Here is a 19,546-nt window from a genome sequence, read left to right on the forward strand (position 1 = left end):
TTTTAGTCTTAAAGTCAAGCACCTTGGAAAATCTAATTTCCAACTGGATTTGTGCTCCTGAGTACCTGCATGACTCGGTTATTCTTTCCAATAAAATGTGCATTGCTCTCCACTGGGTCAGTTTCGGATTTAACGAGTAAGAATGAGACTGAGGGCCCTGTTTTTATCTGGCCCAACACGACTCTAATAAAATGAAACTAAAAGGTGGGACTTAGGATTCAAGACATTCTTTTGTGGTTTGCTTTGAGTACCTTGATTTTATAGCAAACCTCTTAATAGAATCTTATTATCAAACTCAAAGAAGTTGTAAGAATTAACTTTAGAAATTGACCCCTAGATCGCAAATTATGTGTCATTATGAATACTGTATCATTGAGGGTCAAATGTGTCTGTTCTTGACATCTCTTACTTATGCAGTTTAAAAGGGCACAGAGGCTGGGCGCAGTGGCTCATGCCTGTAATCCTAGCACTCTGGGAGGCCAAGGCGGGTGGATTGTTTGAGCTCAGGAGTTCGAGACCAGCCTGAGCAAGAGCGAGACCCTTCCTCTACTAAAAATAGAAAGAAATTATATGGACAGCTAAATATATATATATATATATATATATATATATATATAAAAAATTAACTGGGCATGGTGGCACATGCCTGTAGTCCCAGCTACTCGGGAGGCTGAGGCAGGAGGATTGCTTGAGCCCAGGAGTTTGAGGTTGCTGTGAGCTAGGCTGACACTACGGCACTCTAGCCCGGGCAACAGAGTGAGACTCTGTCTCAAAAAAATAAAAGGGCACAGAAAGAATCCTCAGTGCTGGATCCTGCTTTTGTTTATTTTCCTCCAAGTGTGTCTTTTTGTATCTTACTGAAATATATTTCAAAATTATAATATTTATTCAAAATCTTAATTTTGTTGTTGGTGTTTATTCAAATGGCTAATTTGATCACATCAATATTGGAATGTTTGTATTGCAAAACAACATGCAAGGCTGTAGCTGAAGTCAAAGTGAATTTTAGGTTATTGCCAATCTGTATATCTTAGAAAACCTTTGTTAATACCAAAATTTGACCTGCTGCAGAATTGGCAGCATTAGAGACATAGAAATAGAGGCTTATTAATAGGTAGACTCTAAAGGCTTCTATTATCCATTATTCAACTAGTGAACTGGAAAATGGACTTTTAGGTTATATGAAAAATAACTTTTTATCCATATCCTTACCTTGTTTTGAGCTACTGCAGTGGTTACATATGTGTCCTCACTGGCTGTTTAATGTAAGTCCAGAGGGAGTTGGGAACATACATTTACATCTCAGCTAGAGCAAGGCTTGGATGCATAAATGTTTTTTCTCTAATGTACATTTTTGTGCCTGCACTGCCTTTGGTAATGATTAGCATCTGCTCCCTAAGTTAGTTTCTATCTATTTAGGGAAGTCATTTGGTTTTTGTTTGGTTAATGCAGATGAATACTATATAGAGAGGCAAGACAAGAAAGGGGAAAAAGGACAGAATTCTTCAAGCATGTAGGGTTGTGCATCAAGAATTTCAACGACTCTTCAAACAGATGTAGAGGGGTGGGAAAACAGCAAATTTGAAGCCTTTCAACTGTGACATTTTCTTCTAATGAAGAACAGCTTGAAAGCTGTAATTTTGAGAGTGTTGCAATATTTTGAAGTCAGACACTTAGCACATTTTTAAAATAGTGGTGAGATTTAAATGTTTTTTTCAATCTTAAATGGAATTAAGCACTTTTGGCCATCATCTTATCATGATAGTTGTGGATCTCAGAATGAATACCAGAGCTTTTAAAATTCAGATGGGTGACAGCAGCATCTTTTTTTGATGCTTCATCTCTGTTGTTTTCATGGTATATGAAGGGTTGTTTTTTTTGTTTTTTGTCTTTTTAAAACAGAAACAGTGTATTTTCTATTTCTAGTTCTTCATAAATGATCTTGAATTAATTCTTTATTTTTATGTTTTGCAGTACATTTTTATACCTGAAATTCCTGGTAGTATGGGCACTTGTCCTCCTAGCAGATTTTGTCCTGGAGTTCAGATTTGAATACCTGTGGCCATTCTGGCTTTTCATCAGAAGCGTCTATGATTCCTTCAGATACCAGGGACTGGTATGTTTACTAATATGTGCTTTCCATGTGTGAGGGATTTAATTGCCCTTCTAAGAAAATCTTCAATAGCTGGGATAATGAACTATTTAAAAGTAGAATTATTAGCAATATTTAGGTGACTATATTGGGATGAACTAATAGGATCTATGGACTGAAACTGAACTCTAAGGCTATTTTGTCTAAACCCATTGATCAAATTATTGTATTTTCTCCTCTTCTCTTATTCCAGGGAAAAGAAGAGGGGTGAGAGGAGGACCTCAGTAAGAGACAGAGTAAGGGAGGAAGTCAAGATTGCCCAGTCCTGCTCTGAAGTGTTTCCCTTTTTGGTCTCAGGGGCCCTTTATATTCTTAAAAACTATTGAGGACTCCAAAGAGCTTTTGCTAATATGAAATCTATTTATATTTACTATATTAGAAATTAAAACTGAGAAAAATTTTAAATACATTCTTATTAATACACTTATACATAACAGTAATAAGCCCATTTATGCCAATACAAATTACATTTTTAAATGAAAAATAGCTATATTTTCCAAAACAAAAAAGATAGAGAAGAGTAGCTTCATTTCTACAAATCTCTTTAATGTCTGGCTCAACAGAAGACAGCTAGATTCTCCTATCTGCTTCTGAATTCAGTCTGCTGCAATATCACATGTCATGTAACTTACAGAAAATTCCACCATACTCATGAGTGAATGAGTGTGAAAAAGGCAGATAACATCTTAGTATTATTATTAAAAAAAAAAAAAGACCTGCTGAAAGTAACTCAGAGACACCCCCAGGAATCCCCAGACCACATTTTGAGAACTACTAGGATAGAGCAAGGCCATAGGCCTGGGCTTGTTCCCTTGGTTTATGTGTTATTTATATTGTGTTTCATGGCCGTGTCTTAAAACTATAATTCTTCCACCCAGGCTTGGTGCTTTGGTCAGAGCAAATATGCTTCAAAAAGATGGTTTCAAACTCACATCCTAATAGTAAGAGGTAGTGGTGTCCAGAGGAAGGCTGCACTATTAAAATTATTAGCATCAATGTATTTCTTACTAATATTATGGTTCATCTGTGCTCCAACAGTACTATCCTTTAAGAATGAGACTCTTTAGGAATGGTTTGTGAGGAGAGGGGAGGCTTTTCTTTGTTAAAATTCTAGTTCTTTTAGGTGACCCACCTGTGGAATCCAACTTAATTCACTGAGGTCCAACCTCTGGTTCAGTTCTTCATGATTTGGGGACCATCAATAGTATTACTTTTTAATGTTAAATTAACCACTACTTTTTATTTGGTTGATTTTTAAATGTTTAAAATTTCCTGTTGTTAACTTGCTCTGTAGTTGTCAAGTGATCACTTAGCGTGATTTTGTCCAACATGCTTTTAACAACCTGTGTTTGAAAACAACAAGTTCTAAGATGTGTTTTTTATTTTGTTTTGTTTTTCCCTTTAGGCCTTCTCCGTATTTTTTGTTTGTGTAGCATTCACGTCAAATATAATATGTCTGCTGTTCATCCCCATACAATGGCTTTTCTTTGCTGCTAGCACATATGTATGGGTTCAGTACGTATGGCACACAGGTAAGTCTGAATGATTTCTTAAATGGATAGAAATCTTAGATTCAAATTTTTTTTTTTTTTTTTTTTTTTTTAAGACAGAGTCTTGCTCTTTTGCCTGGGCTAGAGTGCCGTGGCATCAGCCTAGCTCACAAAAACCTCAAACTCCTGGGCTTAAGCAATCCTCTTGCCTCAGCCTCCCGAGTAGCTGGGACTACAGGCATGTGCCACCATGCCTGGCTAATTTTTTCTATGTACTTTTAGTTGTTCAGATAATTTCTTTCTATTTTTTAGTAGAGACAGGGTCTCGCTCTTGCTCAGGCTGGTCTCGAACTCCTGAGCTCAAACAATCCATCCGCCTTGGCCTCCCAGAGTGCTAGGATTACAGGTGTGAGCCACCACGCCCGGCCTTGATTCAAATTTTTAAAATGTGATTTCTTTGAACAAATTATTAATATTTAGAGTTGAGTTTAATATGGATGTTTTAAGGTTGCCTTTTCCTAATAGATTGTAATATACCTTTAAAAATATATTTTATATTTTTTTCATTACTTGAATCCAAAGTTCAACCCTTTGTGATTTGATATCTCAATTGTAGGCATTTCAATTACCAACTCTCACCATGAAGATAGCCATTTTTTTTTTAAAAGTTGAATTGATTTCTATTTAGGTATACTTGAAGATAGCCATGTGCCAAATAAGAAATATGTTCGAGGAGTTTCAGCATCAAAAGGAATGTCAGAGGTCATTTAGGTGAACCCTTAATTTGGCACAAGAATCCCCCACAGCATCCCTGGCACATGGTGGTTTTTACCTCAGATTGAAAAACTGTAGTGACAAGGAATTTACCTACTGTTCCTGGCACCCTGTTCCACTTGGGGGCAGCTGTCAAAGAAAGTTCTTCCTGGCCGGGTGTGGTGGCTCATGCCTGAAATCCTAGCACTCTGGGAGGCCGAGGCGGAAGGATTGCTCAAGGTCAGGAGTTTGAGACCAGCCTGAGCAAGAGCGAGACCCCCCTCTACTAAAAATAGAAAGAAATTAGCCGGACAACTAAAAATATATATAGAAAAAAAAATTAGCTGGGCATGGTGGCACATACCTGTAGTCCCAGCTATTCGGGAGGCTGAGGCAGGAGGATTGCTTGAGCCCAGGAGTTTGAAGTTGCTGTGAGCTAGGCTGACGCCACGGTACTCTAGCCCGGGCAAAAGAGCGAGACTCTGTCTCAAAAAAAAAAAAAAAGTTCTTCCTCATACTAAGCAAAAATTTTCATTCTTATACTTTTGACCCAGTATGTCTTAACTGTTTTTGGGCTTGCTGATTTCTTAGAGGTTCTAAAGAGGCTTTCCCCAGAAAAATACATAGGAATATACAAACTTTTCGTTAAAATTCCAGGGAGCCTACAGACCATCCTCTCAAGCCCAAACATGAACGTCTGCATTAGAGCCACATGCAGTGTGATCTTCCATGTTAACATTTCTTTAGAGATTTGAAGACACTGTCATATGCTCTTAAGTCTTCTTTTCTGTAGACAAAAACATCTCTGGTTTCATCAGCTTTATGGCATTTTAAGCACTTTCACCATTCTGGTCTCCCTAGTTCTTAGTGGTTCTATGTGCTATTATTTCATGTGTGTTCTGACTAGAGTCTCTACTCCCTTCTTTTTAGAGCTATACTTCTACTTCAAACTAAGATGTGATGAGATATTTTGACAGCTCTAGCTCACTGTGCAAGCCTGAATGTGGTATGCACTGGGATTTGAGGATTGGCTCCCAGAGTCACACTTGTTTGCAAAGCTGCATGAAACTTAATTCTTGGGCCCAGCTGCAACCTGTAGGATTTTGACCACTGAGGGAGCACCATATAATAAAAGCTTTCTGGCCGGGTGCGGTGGCTCACGCTTGTAATCCTAGCACTCTGGGAGGCCGAGGCAGGTGGATAGCTCGAGGTCAGGAGTTCGAGACCAGCCTGAGCAAGAGCGAGATCCCCGTCTTTACTAAAAAAAAATAGAAATTATCTGGCCAACTAAAAATATATATAGAAAAAGTTAGCTGGGCATGGTGGTGCATGCCTGTAGTCCCAGCTACTCGGGAGGCTGAGGCAGTAGGATCGCTTAAGCCCAGGAGTTTGAGGTTGCTGTGAGCTAGGCTGACGCCACAGCACTCACTCTAGCCCAGGCAACAAAGCGAGACTCTGTCTCAAAAAAAAAAAGCTTTCTGGAGCAACATTCATCCTCTTCTCAAAGCTGCTAAGAGGATGATGTTGGCCGTGTAGAAGACATGATTGAACTCTGTTTTTAAAAGTAACCACTGTGAGCAAGGTTGTTCTCTGTATTTACCACTCTTTCATATCTAACTGGATTTATAAGCTACCGTGAAGATTTTTAGTGTGCTTTCCTCTAATTAAAGTAATTTTTCTCCACACTAGTTTTTACTTGTATTTCCGTGTCCTGGGCCTCAGTTTTGAGTGAGTTGCCATTTGTACTTGTCACTCTCTCTAGATCTCAGTTTATTCTCTGTCACATAAAGGTAGAGTAATCTAGATAATGTCTAAGGGAGCCTTCCAGCTCAAATATGCTGTGACTCTGATGAGCTATGGCAATTTCCTAAATTTCTTCAATAATGTCTTAGTAGTGTAGAAGAAACTAACCATGTAACTATTAATAGAACCTTTTGAGAACCAGTTCAGTGGGTGATCCACAGGACAACAGTGTAACTAGTGTCGTAAAATGATACTGGCCTCTCTTTAGCCCTAGGCTCAGAAATGCCTTTTGGAATAGCTAAGTTGTGAAATATGTTTTAATTTGGAATGATTAGTGCTTAAACAAACAAAACAAAAAACTATGTGCTCTTACTGGGCCCAAGAAATATGAGTGCAATTTATATATAACTTGGGGCTAATTTTTCTTCCAGTTGTTAAAATTTAAAATTCTTTCTTAACAATATTAGGGGCCAGGCACAGTGGCTCACGCCTGTAATCCTAGCACGCTGGGAGGCTGAGGTGGGAAGATTGCTCGAGGTCAGGAGTTCGAGACCAGCCTGAGCAAGAGCGAGACCCCCGTCTCTACTAAAAATAGAAAGAAATGATTTGGACAGCCAAAAATATATATAGAAAAAATTAGCCGGGCATGGTGGCGCATGCCTGTAATCCCAGCTACTTGGGAGGCTGAGGCAGGAGGATCGCTTAAGCCCAGAAGTTTGAGGTTGCTGTGAGCTAGGTTGACGCCACGGCACTCTAGCCTGGGCAAAAGAGCAAGACTCTGTCTCAAAAAAACAAAAAAAACAACACAGTATTAGGAATGGTTGATGAAATTATGTATGGCCACAAAAGAATGATAATATTATATCCTAAACTTTTTGTCCTTGCTGTTAAGAGGGGAGAAATGCTGGATACAAAACTATATGTACAACATGATCATTATACTTGTTCAAAAAATGATTTCAAGGCTGGACATGGTGGCTCACACTTGTAATCCTAGCACTCTGGGAGGCCGAGGTGAGAAGATTGCTTGAAGCCAGGAATGTGAGACCATCCTGAGCAAGAGTGAGACCCTGTCTTTACAAAAAATAGAAAAACTATCTGGGCGTAGTGGCATGTGCCTGCTACTCAGGAGGGTGAGGCAGGAGAATTATTTGAGCCTGGGAGTTTGAGGTTGTAGTGAGCTGTGATGTGACACTACTGCACTCTGGCCCAAGCAACACAGCAAGACTCTGTCTCAAAAAAAAAAAAAAAAAAACAACTTTAAATGTGATTTTATTCGATAGATGTAGAATATAGATATTTTGTCTAATTTTGTCTATTTTTTTCTGTAATGTGCTCGATTTGTAGGAGCTCTTTGTATATCAGGGCTATGAATCCTTTGTTTTACATATATTGTAAATATTTTCTGCCAGGATGTTTGTCTTTTATTTTTGTCAATGATTCTATGGAATTGTTTGTCATATAAAAGCTTTCAATTAGAGTGATTTGCTTATTAATTTTGATCAGTGGAAAGTCTTAATGACAGTTACTGTAGTTGAATCAGTCTCCCAAACAACCCATCTGTTATGTTAGTTAATGTATCGTTGATGCTTGTCTCTCTGCTGCTTTCTCACAGAGAGGGGAGTGTGTTTGCCTACAGTGTCCCTCTGGATACTCTTTGTTTATATTGAAGCAGCCATTAGATTTAAAGATCTCAAAAATTTTCATGTGGACCTTTGTCGTCCATTTGCTGCTCACTGGTAAGTATTATATGTATTCTTTTACTTTCTTTATTTTTATTTTCTTTATTTTCTTTTATCTTTATTTTCTTTAGATAGATTTAAGGGGTGTAAGTGGTTTTTTGTTACATGGAATTGCATATTGGAGAAGTCTAGGCTTTTAATAGTACTACATATATTCTTAATCTATAATCCATTTAAATGTAGAATATTAAGTTTAACTGTAAATTTATTCTTAGAGATTTTATGTGAACCTAGAAAACAGTACAGCCTGGTAGTAAAGAGCATGAGCTCTCTTTTTGGCCGAAGAGTGAATCCCAACTCTGTCCCCTAATAGCTGTGTTGCCTTGGGCATGTCACTGTCTCTTTTCTTACCTGTCTCATGAAGTCATGGGAAAGAGGAAATGAGGGTGATATATGTAAAGTGCATTGGTGTTTGATGAATGTTAGGTATTTTTTTGTAATCAGAGAATGATTCCAAAAAGTCTTGATGAAATATATGGCTATTTCATGAAGTTTAAAAGAACTTAGAATTGCCTTAGCCTAGTTGTAAAAGTAAGAGAATATTAATAATTTTTAAGGGAATATTATTTCTTCTTATGAAATATAAATGAATATTAGGATATTATTCATTTAACCTTAACCATGAAACATTTTTGAAAATGAGCTTGATTCTTGTTTATATCTATTGTGGAACTTACCACCAAATATTAGCAAAAACACACCAATTTTTGCTAATATTTATGACAAAAACCAAAATAGACAGTAATCAACTAAAAAAATACAATTTCCAGTATTTTAATCTTTTCACAAACAACTAAATTAAATAAACTTGGTCAATAAAACTTGTCACTTTAAATTTCTAGTGGCCGGGCGTGGTGGCTCATGCCTGTAATTCTAGCACTCTGGGAGGCCGAGGTGGGCGGATCGTTTGAGCTCAGGAGTTCAAGACCAGCCTGAGCAAGAGCGAGACCCCATCTCTACTAAAAATAGAAAGAAATTATATAGACAGCTAAATATATATATAGAAAAAATTAGCCGGGCATGGTGGCGCATGCCTGTAGTCCCAGCTACTCGGGAGGCTGAGGCAGGAGGATTGCTTGAGCCCAGGAGTTTGAGGTTGCTGTGAGCTAGGCTGATGCCACGGCACTCACTCTAGCCTGGGCAACAGAGTGAGACTCTGTCTCAAAAAATAAATAAATAAATAAATAAATAAATTTCTAGTGAGACTACATTTAAACTAATTATAAATTGATACATTTTAATGTTAGTGAAGCTTAACATGGACTTGACAGTGTTTGTAGAAACTTTGAAATGATATTAGGCAGCCTGATGAGTTGAATGAAAATCTTTTAACTTTCTATCCCAGAAATTAGAGTTCTAAGTACAACTGATTTAATTTGGTGGTACAAACCAAATGTTGGCACTGATAATATCATTTACTTATTTAAATGATTCTTGAATTTATGTATGTTGTTTATAGACTAATTTTGGGGGGATATTTGGTGACAGGCAGTACCCTTCAGACAGCAAGAAGATTAAGTTAAAAGTAGTCACCTGAATTTGACCCTGCCTTCTAGTATTAAAAACCAAATGGCATCCTTTTGATTTTTAATGCATAAGGCAGATCAATGTTTCTTCAAAGACATTAGCCACTGTGTCTGACAGTCACTGTGGTGACTCCTTTAATTAGTTTGAAAAATGCCAAAGTCTGATGGAAAGTGTCCTCTTACGTTCTAGCAGTCCCGTTGTTCCCTGCAGGTTTGTTCTATGTGCCAACTGCCTCTGATTTCCACATTCTATTTATTTATGTGTTTTCTGAATGCTATTTACAGCTACCACCATCAGCTAGAATTTATTTTTTAAATCTAAGTCATATGTATCTTCATGTGCTTGATGCATGTATTGTTTTAAATTTGCAATTACTGGCTGGATTGTCTTCTTTCTAGCATTGGATACCCTGTGGTAACTTTGGGCTTTGGCTTCAAAAGTTATGTAAGCTACAAAATGCGGTTAAGGAAGCAAAAAGAAGTGCAAAAAGAGAACGAATTTTACATGCAGCTTCTTCAACAAGCCCTCCCTCCAGAGCAACAGATGCTACAGAAGCAAGAAAAAGAGGCCGAAGAAGGTAGGTCTTTACCCTAAAACTGTTGGCTCAATAGGCTAGTTGTTATTTTGTCTCTCAGTAGAATTTTCTTTTTTAGAAAAATAGCTAGAATTTTAGATTTTTCTGTTTTTTGGTGTTTTTACTCAAGGCCATTGTTTTGTTTGGCCATGAAATACAGAATGTGGATGAACTTTTTTACCTACTCTCTAAAGACTGTATGCGTTTAAATATGTTTACTTTATAAAAGTAAAAATATTTTAAATATTTAATAAAATATTTATTTTAAAATATTGTATATCTTATTTTATGTTTTAATATTGTGATTGTTATAATATTTATTCTCAGCAATAAAATAGTATGTAACTATGTGAATTTGTAACTGAAGCAAGCCAAGAGTCAAAGTATAAGCAAGAAAGAGATGTAGATATGTAGAATTGAGTTTTATAAGTTAAAATTCTTCTGAATAGAGCAAAGATGGATATCTTAATCTAAATGGTTTAGATAATGTAATGTGGATTTTAAATTGAACTATTTTTAATATGACCTCTGTCATGGGCATTTAACCAATAGAAGTAGATAAATTGATAGCAATACCAGTTTTCTTTGGTTTGGGAGTTAAAGGTTTGAGGTCATGTTTTTAGTTAATGTATGTCAAATATTTTTCCCTGATGTAGTTCAAAAATATCTCTTCCAGTAGACTTTAACAAATTGGAATGTATTGACCTGATACAGACAATAGTTTATGAGTAGTCTGATAAATGAAAGAGACTTCCTTATTACCTCAGCACTAGAGTCAAGAAAAAGGATACCCTAAAATCATTCCTCTACTTTTGTTTCACTTAACCTTTTTCTTTTCAGTAAAATTAGCAGTTTGCTTAATCCATCTTTTAAAATATAGCTTCTTAGGATCTGCATTTGTCTTCTCACCCCAGTGATAGATAACTTTGATTTGACTGACACATAAAGTATGACTTAATTATAAAATCCTGATTATTTTTAGGGCCAAACTTTCAATGGCTTGATGTTCATAAATGATGGTGATTTTCCAAATGTGCAGCCTCTTAAATGTATTTGGATTTGCTTCTTAAAGTTAGCATGATGTGCTGTAGTTATTGCTTCTAAATGAGTTTGCAAATTAATGTAGTGAACTTCTAAGTGGAGATGGTAATTTGTTGAATTAATCTGTTTTGTTTTTGAAAAACTAAATATTCCGATGTGGTTTTTGTTTGTTTGTTGGTTTGTTTTTGGTATTGTAGCAGCCAAAGGATTACCCGATATGGATTCCTCGATCCTTATACACCACAATGGAGGTATCCCAGCCAACAAAAAACTCTCCACAACTTTGCCAGAGATAGAATACCGAGAAAAAGGGAAAGAAAAGGACAAGGATGCCAAAAAACACAACCTTGGAATAAATAACAACAATATTCTACAACCTGTAGACTCAAAAATACAAGAAATTGAGTATATGGAAAACCATATCAATAGTAAAAGATTAAATAATGATCTTGTGGGAAGTACAGAAAATCTCTTGAAAGAGGACTCATGCACTGCTTCCTCAAAAAATTACAAAAATGCCAGTGGAGTTGTGAACTCCTCACCTCGAAGTCACAGCGCCACAAATGGGAGCATTCCTTCCTCATCTAGTAAAAATGAGAAGAAGCAGAAATGCACTAGCAAGAGCCCAAGTACACACAAGGACTTAATGGAAAACTGTATTCCTAATAACCAGCTAAGCAAACCAGATGCTCTGGTAAGGTAAGTAGTGTGTGTGCTGTGTTCTTACCAACATTTTCCAATAAATTTGCCATACTCTTGAAAAACAAACACTCCCATATGGGCCTGTAGGAGTTGTTTGTGATCAGATATTGTGACCAGTGACATTTTGGTGATTGTTTTATGTGAGTTTGTTGGCCACCTTGTGTTAATTGTCTTGAAGCATTGACTTAAGCTCTTTCTAGTGTTCTGAATAAGGTGTGACAGTGATTACTTTCCACGTGTGACAAATTTATGTGTGACTTGATTCTTCAGTAGTATTGAAAGGTACTTCTTAGTCCTTGTTCTTTTCTGTTTATATATCCAAAGTTCTTTTGGCATAAACACAAAAAGAGTTTGTGCCTGTTCATGCAAATCTCTTTATTTGTCAAACAGATACAGATGGGGGGCTGTTGAGAAAGTTGTCCTTACTACCTTTTGCTTGCTTTGTTTGTTTGTTTTTCTGTACTTAGAATATGAATTATTTCTAGATAACTCTGGGAGAGTTAGGTTTGAAAAGTAATCTCTTTCTAAAAATTCCACAGACAAACACAGTGTTAGACATGGATTTTAATTAGAAATGTTCCTTTTCTCACTTTTAATTAAAAGAGCAACATTGTTATATTACATTGACTGGCTCACCCTTAATTTTGCTGTATTTTATATGACTTATGTTAGGCAAAACACAAATATATTCTTTTCACCTCAGATCTTTAATTTGGAGGACAAAATCTGAACTGGAGCTTTTCTCTTTTTTTTTTTTGAGACAGAATCTCACTCTGTTGCCTGGACTAGAGTGAGTGCTGTGGTGTCAGCCTAGCTCACAGCAACCTCAAACTCCGGTGCTTAAGCGATCCTACTGCCTCAGCCTCCCTCAGCCTCCCGGGTAGTTGGGACTACAGGCATGTGCCACCATGCCCAGCTAATTTTTTCTATATATATTTTAGTTGGCCAGAGAATTTCTTTCTATTTCTTTTTTTTTTTTTTTTTTTTAGTAGAGACAGGGGTCTCACTCTTGCTTAGGCTGGTCTCGAACTCCTGACCTTGAGCTATCCACCCACCTCGGCCTCCCAGAGTGCTAGGATTACAGGCATGAGCCACTGCGCCTGGCTGCAGCTTTTCTTTTTATGTGTAACTAACTCAAGAGGGCAATTGTTAACTCACCCCCCCCCCCCAGTGAATTATCTTATATTCCTCTTCCTTTGGCTTTCTTAAAGGCAGACAGTTTATTCTAGGAGAGATGATATCCAGCATTATAAATTATATGAACTAGATTATTAATTTGTCTTGATTTTCTGATTGGTAGCTAGATTAAGGGAAATATATTTGGGTTCTACTGCTACAAGCTCTAGAGGTTTCTTTCATAGCCACCAGGCTACTTTTGGAAGCATACTGTTGCTGTTGCTTGGCTGGCATCCACATCTATTTGTTAAGACATTCTGCCCATCGTGCTCTGCAGAGCAAACACTCAGCAGAGAACCCTCCTCCAAATGCCTGTGGGAGAAAGACCAATTAGGTGACCTTCTATTTCAAAAGGAATATCCCACAAATTCACTAAATGCTATAAATGAAACATCTGCCACAAGCTACTTAGCATCCTTTCTCCTACACAATTTTTTTTTTTTTTTTTTTTTTTTGCAACAGGGTCTTGCTTTGTTGCCCAGGCTGGAGTGCAACAGTGCAATTATAGCTCACTGTAACCTAAAATTCCTGGACTCAAGTGATCTTCCTGCCTCAGCCTCCCGAGTAGCTGGGACTACAGGAGTTAGCCACAACACCCAGCTGATTTTTTAACTTTTTGTAGAGACAAGTTTTCACTATGTTACCAGGCTGGTCTTGAACTACAGGCCTCAAGTAATCCTCCCACTTTGGCCTCCCAAAGTGCTGGGATTACAGGCTTGAGTGACCGTATTGGCCCTAAACAATTTTAATAATAGCAGTCAAGCCAAATCAGTTTTCTTCTGTTGGTTGTTGCAGAGAGAGCAGTCAAGGCTCAGTCTTGTGACACCATGCCAGTTGTGATGTTGATTGACTCTACTACCTGATCTACTTTTAGTAGAGAAGTTCAAGGACCCAGATGGCCAGTTGTCCAGTAAACTGGGGCTGTTGACGTAGGTCCAGTGTCCCTGTGCCTGCGCTTGGGAAATATGTCTCTTCTTGTGGTCACTAATGTGTACTCTGCCTTGACCTACAGGGCCCCAGGTGTTAACTCTGTTTTGGAGAACTACTTGCTGTCAAATAAATAAATAGGCAATATTATATTTAAGTAGTTTTATAAGCTTTCATGGATTATTTTCAACTTTTAATGTGATATTAAAAATAAGGGGATGACCTAAATATCCAACAGTGGGAGAAATTTAAATAAATTATGGTTCATCCATTTGATGGACTTTCCCCCCCCCCCCCCCCCCCCCCCGAGACAGAGTCTCACTTTGTCACCACAGCTAGAGTGCTGTGGTGTGATCATAGCTCACGGCAACCTCAACTCCTGGGCTCAAGCAATCCTCCTGCTTCAGTCTCCCAAGTAGCTGGGACTACAAGCACACACCACTGCACCCACCTAATTTTTCTATTTTTAGTAGAGATGGGGTCTCTCTCTTGCTCAGGCTGGTCTTGAACTCCTGAGCTGAAGCAATCTTCCGGCCTCAGCCTCCCAGAGTGGTAAGATAACAGGTGTGAGCCACTGTGCCTGGCCCATTTGATGGACTTTTAATACAGGCATTACAAAATCGTACTTTTGAGCCATATTAAAAAATATGGCAGAGTACTTGTCATAATGTTTCATGAAGAAAGGAGAAAGCAATTAAAAGCAATTTTTTTTCTAATATATGTAAGAGAGGGATTTGAAGGAAAAGGAACCAAAATGTTAACAAGAGTTATTACCCCTTAATAGTATTGGGCATTTGTTTTTTCTTTCTACTTTCATACATTTTCAGATTTTTCTGTGATGAACAACACTGAAAGGTTAAAAGGAAAGGTACCTGTCTAAGCAAATTATCCAGCTTGGTTATAGGATACCTTATCTCACTTCTCGCCTTTGGCTATCTTCTGTGTTTCCTCTTATTTGACTTCATATGTTTTGATGAATATTAATAAGACTGTGACTGATCTAAACCTGACATGTTTGAGTTGTTAGCTAGAGAGTGGGTTTGTTATCTTCAGATGGAGAAGGCTGGAGTCAGTGGTCTCTAAGGCTCCTTCTAATGCAAACCTACAAGGCTGAGTGTGTACAAGCCCCCTCATTTCTGCAGGTACACCCAGAGTTGTGCACAGTTCCAGGCTGATTATAACTTTCACAGGGGTGCTTTAGGGATAAGATTGATCTACCCCACAGGTTCTCCACCCCTAATTTACCCTTTTATAAGTATTCAAGAAAAAGTTTGAAAACTAGTACTATATTAATTAACCAGTAACTCTATTGTGATAATAAATTAATTGCAATACATGCAACAGCATTGTCTGTCTCAACACCATGGTTGAGAACTGCTATTTTTGAGGAACCGATTCAGTGACTTTTGGCAGAAAAATTCATTACTGCTACACCAATTTCAAGGAGAATTCTTATAGATCAGTGTGGCTGGCCAAATAACGTTTGATGGCCATTCCCTGTGAAGGGGCAAGCAGTCTGGCAGGTTTTTTTCTCAAGCTCTCCCACCTCCCAGGATGCTCTCTCTAGTGTGCTGTATACCATGAGTTAGCAAACTACAGCACACAGGCCAAATCTGGCCCACTGCCTGTTTTTGTAAAAATAAATTTTATTGGAACACAGCCACTCTCATTCATTTACACAACGTCAATGGCTACTTTCATGCTACAGTGGCAGAGTGGAGTAGCTGCCACAGAAACCGTATGGTCTGCAAAGCCAAAAATATTACAATATTTATGTATTATATATGATTATAGTATTAATATCATATATTATTATAATATATGCTGTCTGGCCCTTTACAGAAAAAGTATGCTGACCCCCATGGTATAGTAATTGGGTTTTTTTTTGAGGATCTTTTGCCCTCACTAGATTGTGAGCTCCAGAGGTCAGAAGCTGGGTTTCTTTGTTTTTATATCTTTATAGTAAAAATAAAGTGGTCAGTGAATGTTTGTTGAATCAACGAATGACATGGGGACTAGGAACTGAGTGAATGGAGAAGGCTCTAGTCTACAAGGAAGTACAGGAGAATTTGGAACAGAAGGTGCTAGGTTGATAGCTCGGGTAAAAGAATATGGGGGAAGGCCAGGAACTTGGGAGTGAGTGTTGCCTGTAGGGTCCTTCCCTGGAAGAGTTTGGGAACTTGCTGAAGCCAGTCCAGAGTCCTCTTTTGGTTTTAGAAATATTTATCTTACAATATGACCCTGTTTCTACCAGCTTGATTTCTGAATTCTTTATCCAGGATATTTAAAACAGATTTATTATGTTGATAGTCAAAAATGTTTTTATAAAAAAATGTTTTTATATATAATCTGCTTGTGTGTGAAAAAAATTTTAAAAATGTTTTTAACTCTGATATGGGAAAAATTCTGATCAAAACCAGAAAAAGCCATGAGGAAAATCAGTTGTTTTGACTAATTGCTGAGTTGGAAAAGAATAATGTAAATTAGAACAAGGTTTGTTTAAAGTTTTTCATCAGTGGTCAATTTTTAAAAATATTTTGAGTGTGAGAAACATTAAAAACTTAGAGAAAGGGGAAAATAGTCCTACCACCATGACACAAATCATGTTAAAATTTTGTTGTATTTTCTCCTCATCAGCTAATTTTATATAGCTGTGGCCATGTTTATGTAGTGTTTTTAAAAATAGATTTTATTTTTAGAACAGTTATAGGTTCACAGAAAAATTGAGTGGAAGGTACAGAGATTTCCCATATACCTCCTGCCTCCAAACATGTACAGACAGCCGCCTCTATTGTCAACATTCCCTACCAGCGTAGTACATTTCTTACACTGATGCACCTACATTGATGCATCATTATCACCCAAAGTCCATAGTTTACATTAGGATTCACCCTTGGTGTTATACAGTCCCTGTGGATTTATAATGACATGTATCCACCAGTATAATATCATACAGAGTAGTTTCACTGCCCTAAAAATCCTGAGTTCCACCTATTGATCCCTCCCTTCCCCATAACCCTTGCCAAGCACTGCTCTTTTTACTGTCTCCGTAGTTTTGTCTTTTCTAGAATGTCATATAGTTGAAATCATATAATATGTAGCCTTTTCAGACTGGCTTCACTTAGTAATATGCATTTAAGATTCCTCCATGTCTTTTTATGGCTTAATGGCTCTTTTTTTTTTTTTTTTTTTTTTAGCCGAATAGTATTCCACTGTCTGGGTGTATCACAGTTTTTTTATCCATTCACCTACTGAAGGACATCTTGGTGGCTTCCAAGTTTTGGCAATTATGAATAAAGCTGTAAACATCCATGTGCAGGTTTTTTGTGTGGACATAAGTTTTCAACCACTTTGGATAAATTCCAGGGAGCACAATTGCTGGATCATATGCTAAGAGTATGTTTAGTTTTATAAGAAAATGCCAAACTATCTTCCAAAATGGCTATACCATTTTAAGCATTTCCACCAGCAATTAATGTGAGTTCTGTTGCTCTATATCCTGGCCAGTACTGGGTGTCATCAGTGTTATTGATTTTGGCCACTTTGATAAGTGTATAATGGTGTCTTATTGTTTTAATTTGCATTTCCTTGATGGTGTATAATGTTACATCTTTTAGTATGCTTATTCGCCATCTGTATATCTTCTTTGGTGAGGTGTCCGTTAAAGTCTTTGGTCCATTTTTTAATTGGAGTGTTTGTTTTCTTATTGTTGAATTTTAATAGGTCTTTATATGTTTTGGATAATGGTCCTTCATCAGTGGTCCTCTGCAAGTATTTTCCCCAATCTGAGGCTTGTCTTTTTATTCTCTTGACAGTGTATGTCGCAGAGCAGATATTTTTAATTTTAATGAAGTCCGGCTTATCAATTCTTTTATAGTTGTGCCTTTAGAGTTGTATGTGTAGTTTTTGTATCCTGCTTTTTTCACGTAAATTATATCAAAATCATTTTCTCAACTTAGCCTAACCCTCATGTGGTGTGGAATATTCCATGGTAGATCTGTGCAGTCATTCATCAGTCACCCTCCAAGAGCAGGCAGATCAGGCTGACACCTGAACTGCTGTCCTGAAGTTTCAAGGCCTGCAAGCAGAGGGATCCACAGTTTTGTTTGCATTTGGCACAAAGCTCCCTCTCAAAACAGCCCAAGATTATGGTTTCTTATTGGGGATTGTGACTTCTTTCAGTTTCCTGGTTAAGGGAGAGAATTTAAAACTTTGAGTTAACAAAATACAAAGTGATCCATAGTCTGTAGAAATGTTGAAGCAAAAGTCTCTTCTCTGTTTATTTCCATTCCACTGCTTCTTTTGTATCCAAGACAGAAGATTCATCTTTTTTATTTTAGTGTTTATTTTTAATATAGTATCAGCTCTTTAAAGCAGTTAGAATTGTCTGGTGTGAAGAGTCATAAAGGCAAAGTATTCACAGTTTGCCTGGTAGAGTAGCATTTAATAAAACTGAGTAGAATTTAAAATGATGATTATTTTTTGCAACTGGAAGAGATCTAAGAGATATCTAGACCAGCTTCCCTCAACCCTATCTTTTTTTATCAGAGAAGTAAATGAACTCTAGAAGATTAAGTGGCTGGTCCAGGTGACCCAGCAAGGGTGGGAGTGCCAGGACCAGAACTGAAGTTTCTTGACTTCTAGAACGCTTTCTTATACCATGCTACTTTTAAAAAGTTTATCAACCTTCTTTTTTTTTTTTTCCGCTGCTTCATAGTTTTTTGTGTTTTTGTTTTAAATGCAAACACAATTAATGTTGGTTCAAGGATGGCGTTAGAGCTAGATTTTATGATCTCATACCTCAATCTATAGAATAAGTGCTTAGAATTTCAGAATTCATTTATTTTCCTTTCTACTAGAGACATACTTTTGTGTTTTAAAAATTCTACTCTTGCCAAAGACACAGGGTGTACTTATCTCTCAACAGAAGGGGGCCATCTGCTTATACCCTTGAAAGCTTACAGGATCTCTGAGAATTCAACTCTGGTTAGGGATAGCTTGGGAATTAGTCTGGTCCAGACAGCCTAGAGCCCCCCCAGTGTGGGATTTGCCCTTTATATCTGGGGTAAGCTTAGCTTGGCAGCAGCAGACCTAGAAGCCCTGAACTGGAAGTCTTAAGACCACAGATATAACCATCAACTTACCCTGCAGAGAGGCCACCATTGACTATGTTCCTCTTTCTGCTTAGAAAGCCTGGGGCTGGGATGTGGGCATTGCCAAAATGGTGAGTTCCTGGAAATTTTGAAGCATGGAAGGAGGAAGAGCCTTAAGGGGAAATTGGAAATCAGGGTAAAGTTGTAATATATTGAATACTCTTTTATTCCTCTCTAAATTCATTTGGTTATTTTAGGCACACAAAAAATGTTATTACTTATAACTTGATTTGCTCCTACAATTAGTTCTGTTTATTTAGAGACTTGAAAGCATGGGAGGAAATGGAGAAAACTTTTCTCAGGATTTTTCCAGGAATCTCTAAGCAACTGGTGGCCTTGCCTCAGAGGCAAAGGAGGAATGGAGAAGCACTTTCAGATATTTTAACTCATTCACTTGCACTGAGAAAGGTTTAACTTATATCCAGGAGCTAACTTATATTATGAGATCTGGGTCCTAGAGAAATATTTTTAGAGCATACAGATTGATAATGTAATTTATAAATAGGCTATATAATGTTCTAGTCTATCAGAGAGTACGTTGATTAGTATTGTGTTTTAGTCATCTG

The 19,546-nt window shown here is 37.4% G+C and overlaps 1 protein-coding gene across 2 annotated transcripts in view; it reads left to right on the forward strand.

Moving 5' to 3' along the window:
- MACO1 (macoilin 1) overlaps positions 1 to 19,546 on the forward strand; it is a 59,396-nt gene that overhangs the window by 12,885 nt on the left and 26,965 nt on the right. The window contains exons 2-6 of one of the 2 annotated variants that reach the window (XM_069477474.1): positions 1,975 to 2,116; positions 3,558 to 3,684; positions 7,754 to 7,877; positions 9,806 to 9,984; positions 11,220 to 11,721. In XM_069477474.1, the coding sequence (XP_069333575.1) occupies positions 1,975 to 2,116; positions 3,558 to 3,684; positions 7,754 to 7,877; positions 9,806 to 9,984; positions 11,220 to 11,721 (1,074 nt within the window). The remainder of the gene's footprint in view (positions 1 to 1,974; positions 2,117 to 3,557; positions 3,685 to 7,753; positions 7,878 to 9,805; positions 9,985 to 11,219; positions 11,722 to 19,546) is intronic. The other variant, XM_069477475.1, reaches the window with a different exon arrangement.

This window comes from Eulemur rufifrons, chromosome 8, assembly GCF_041146395.1.
Source record: "Eulemur rufifrons isolate Redbay chromosome 8, OSU_ERuf_1, whole genome shotgun sequence".
Classification (NCBI taxonomy): domain Eukaryota; kingdom Metazoa; phylum Chordata; class Mammalia; order Primates; family Lemuridae; genus Eulemur; species Eulemur rufifrons.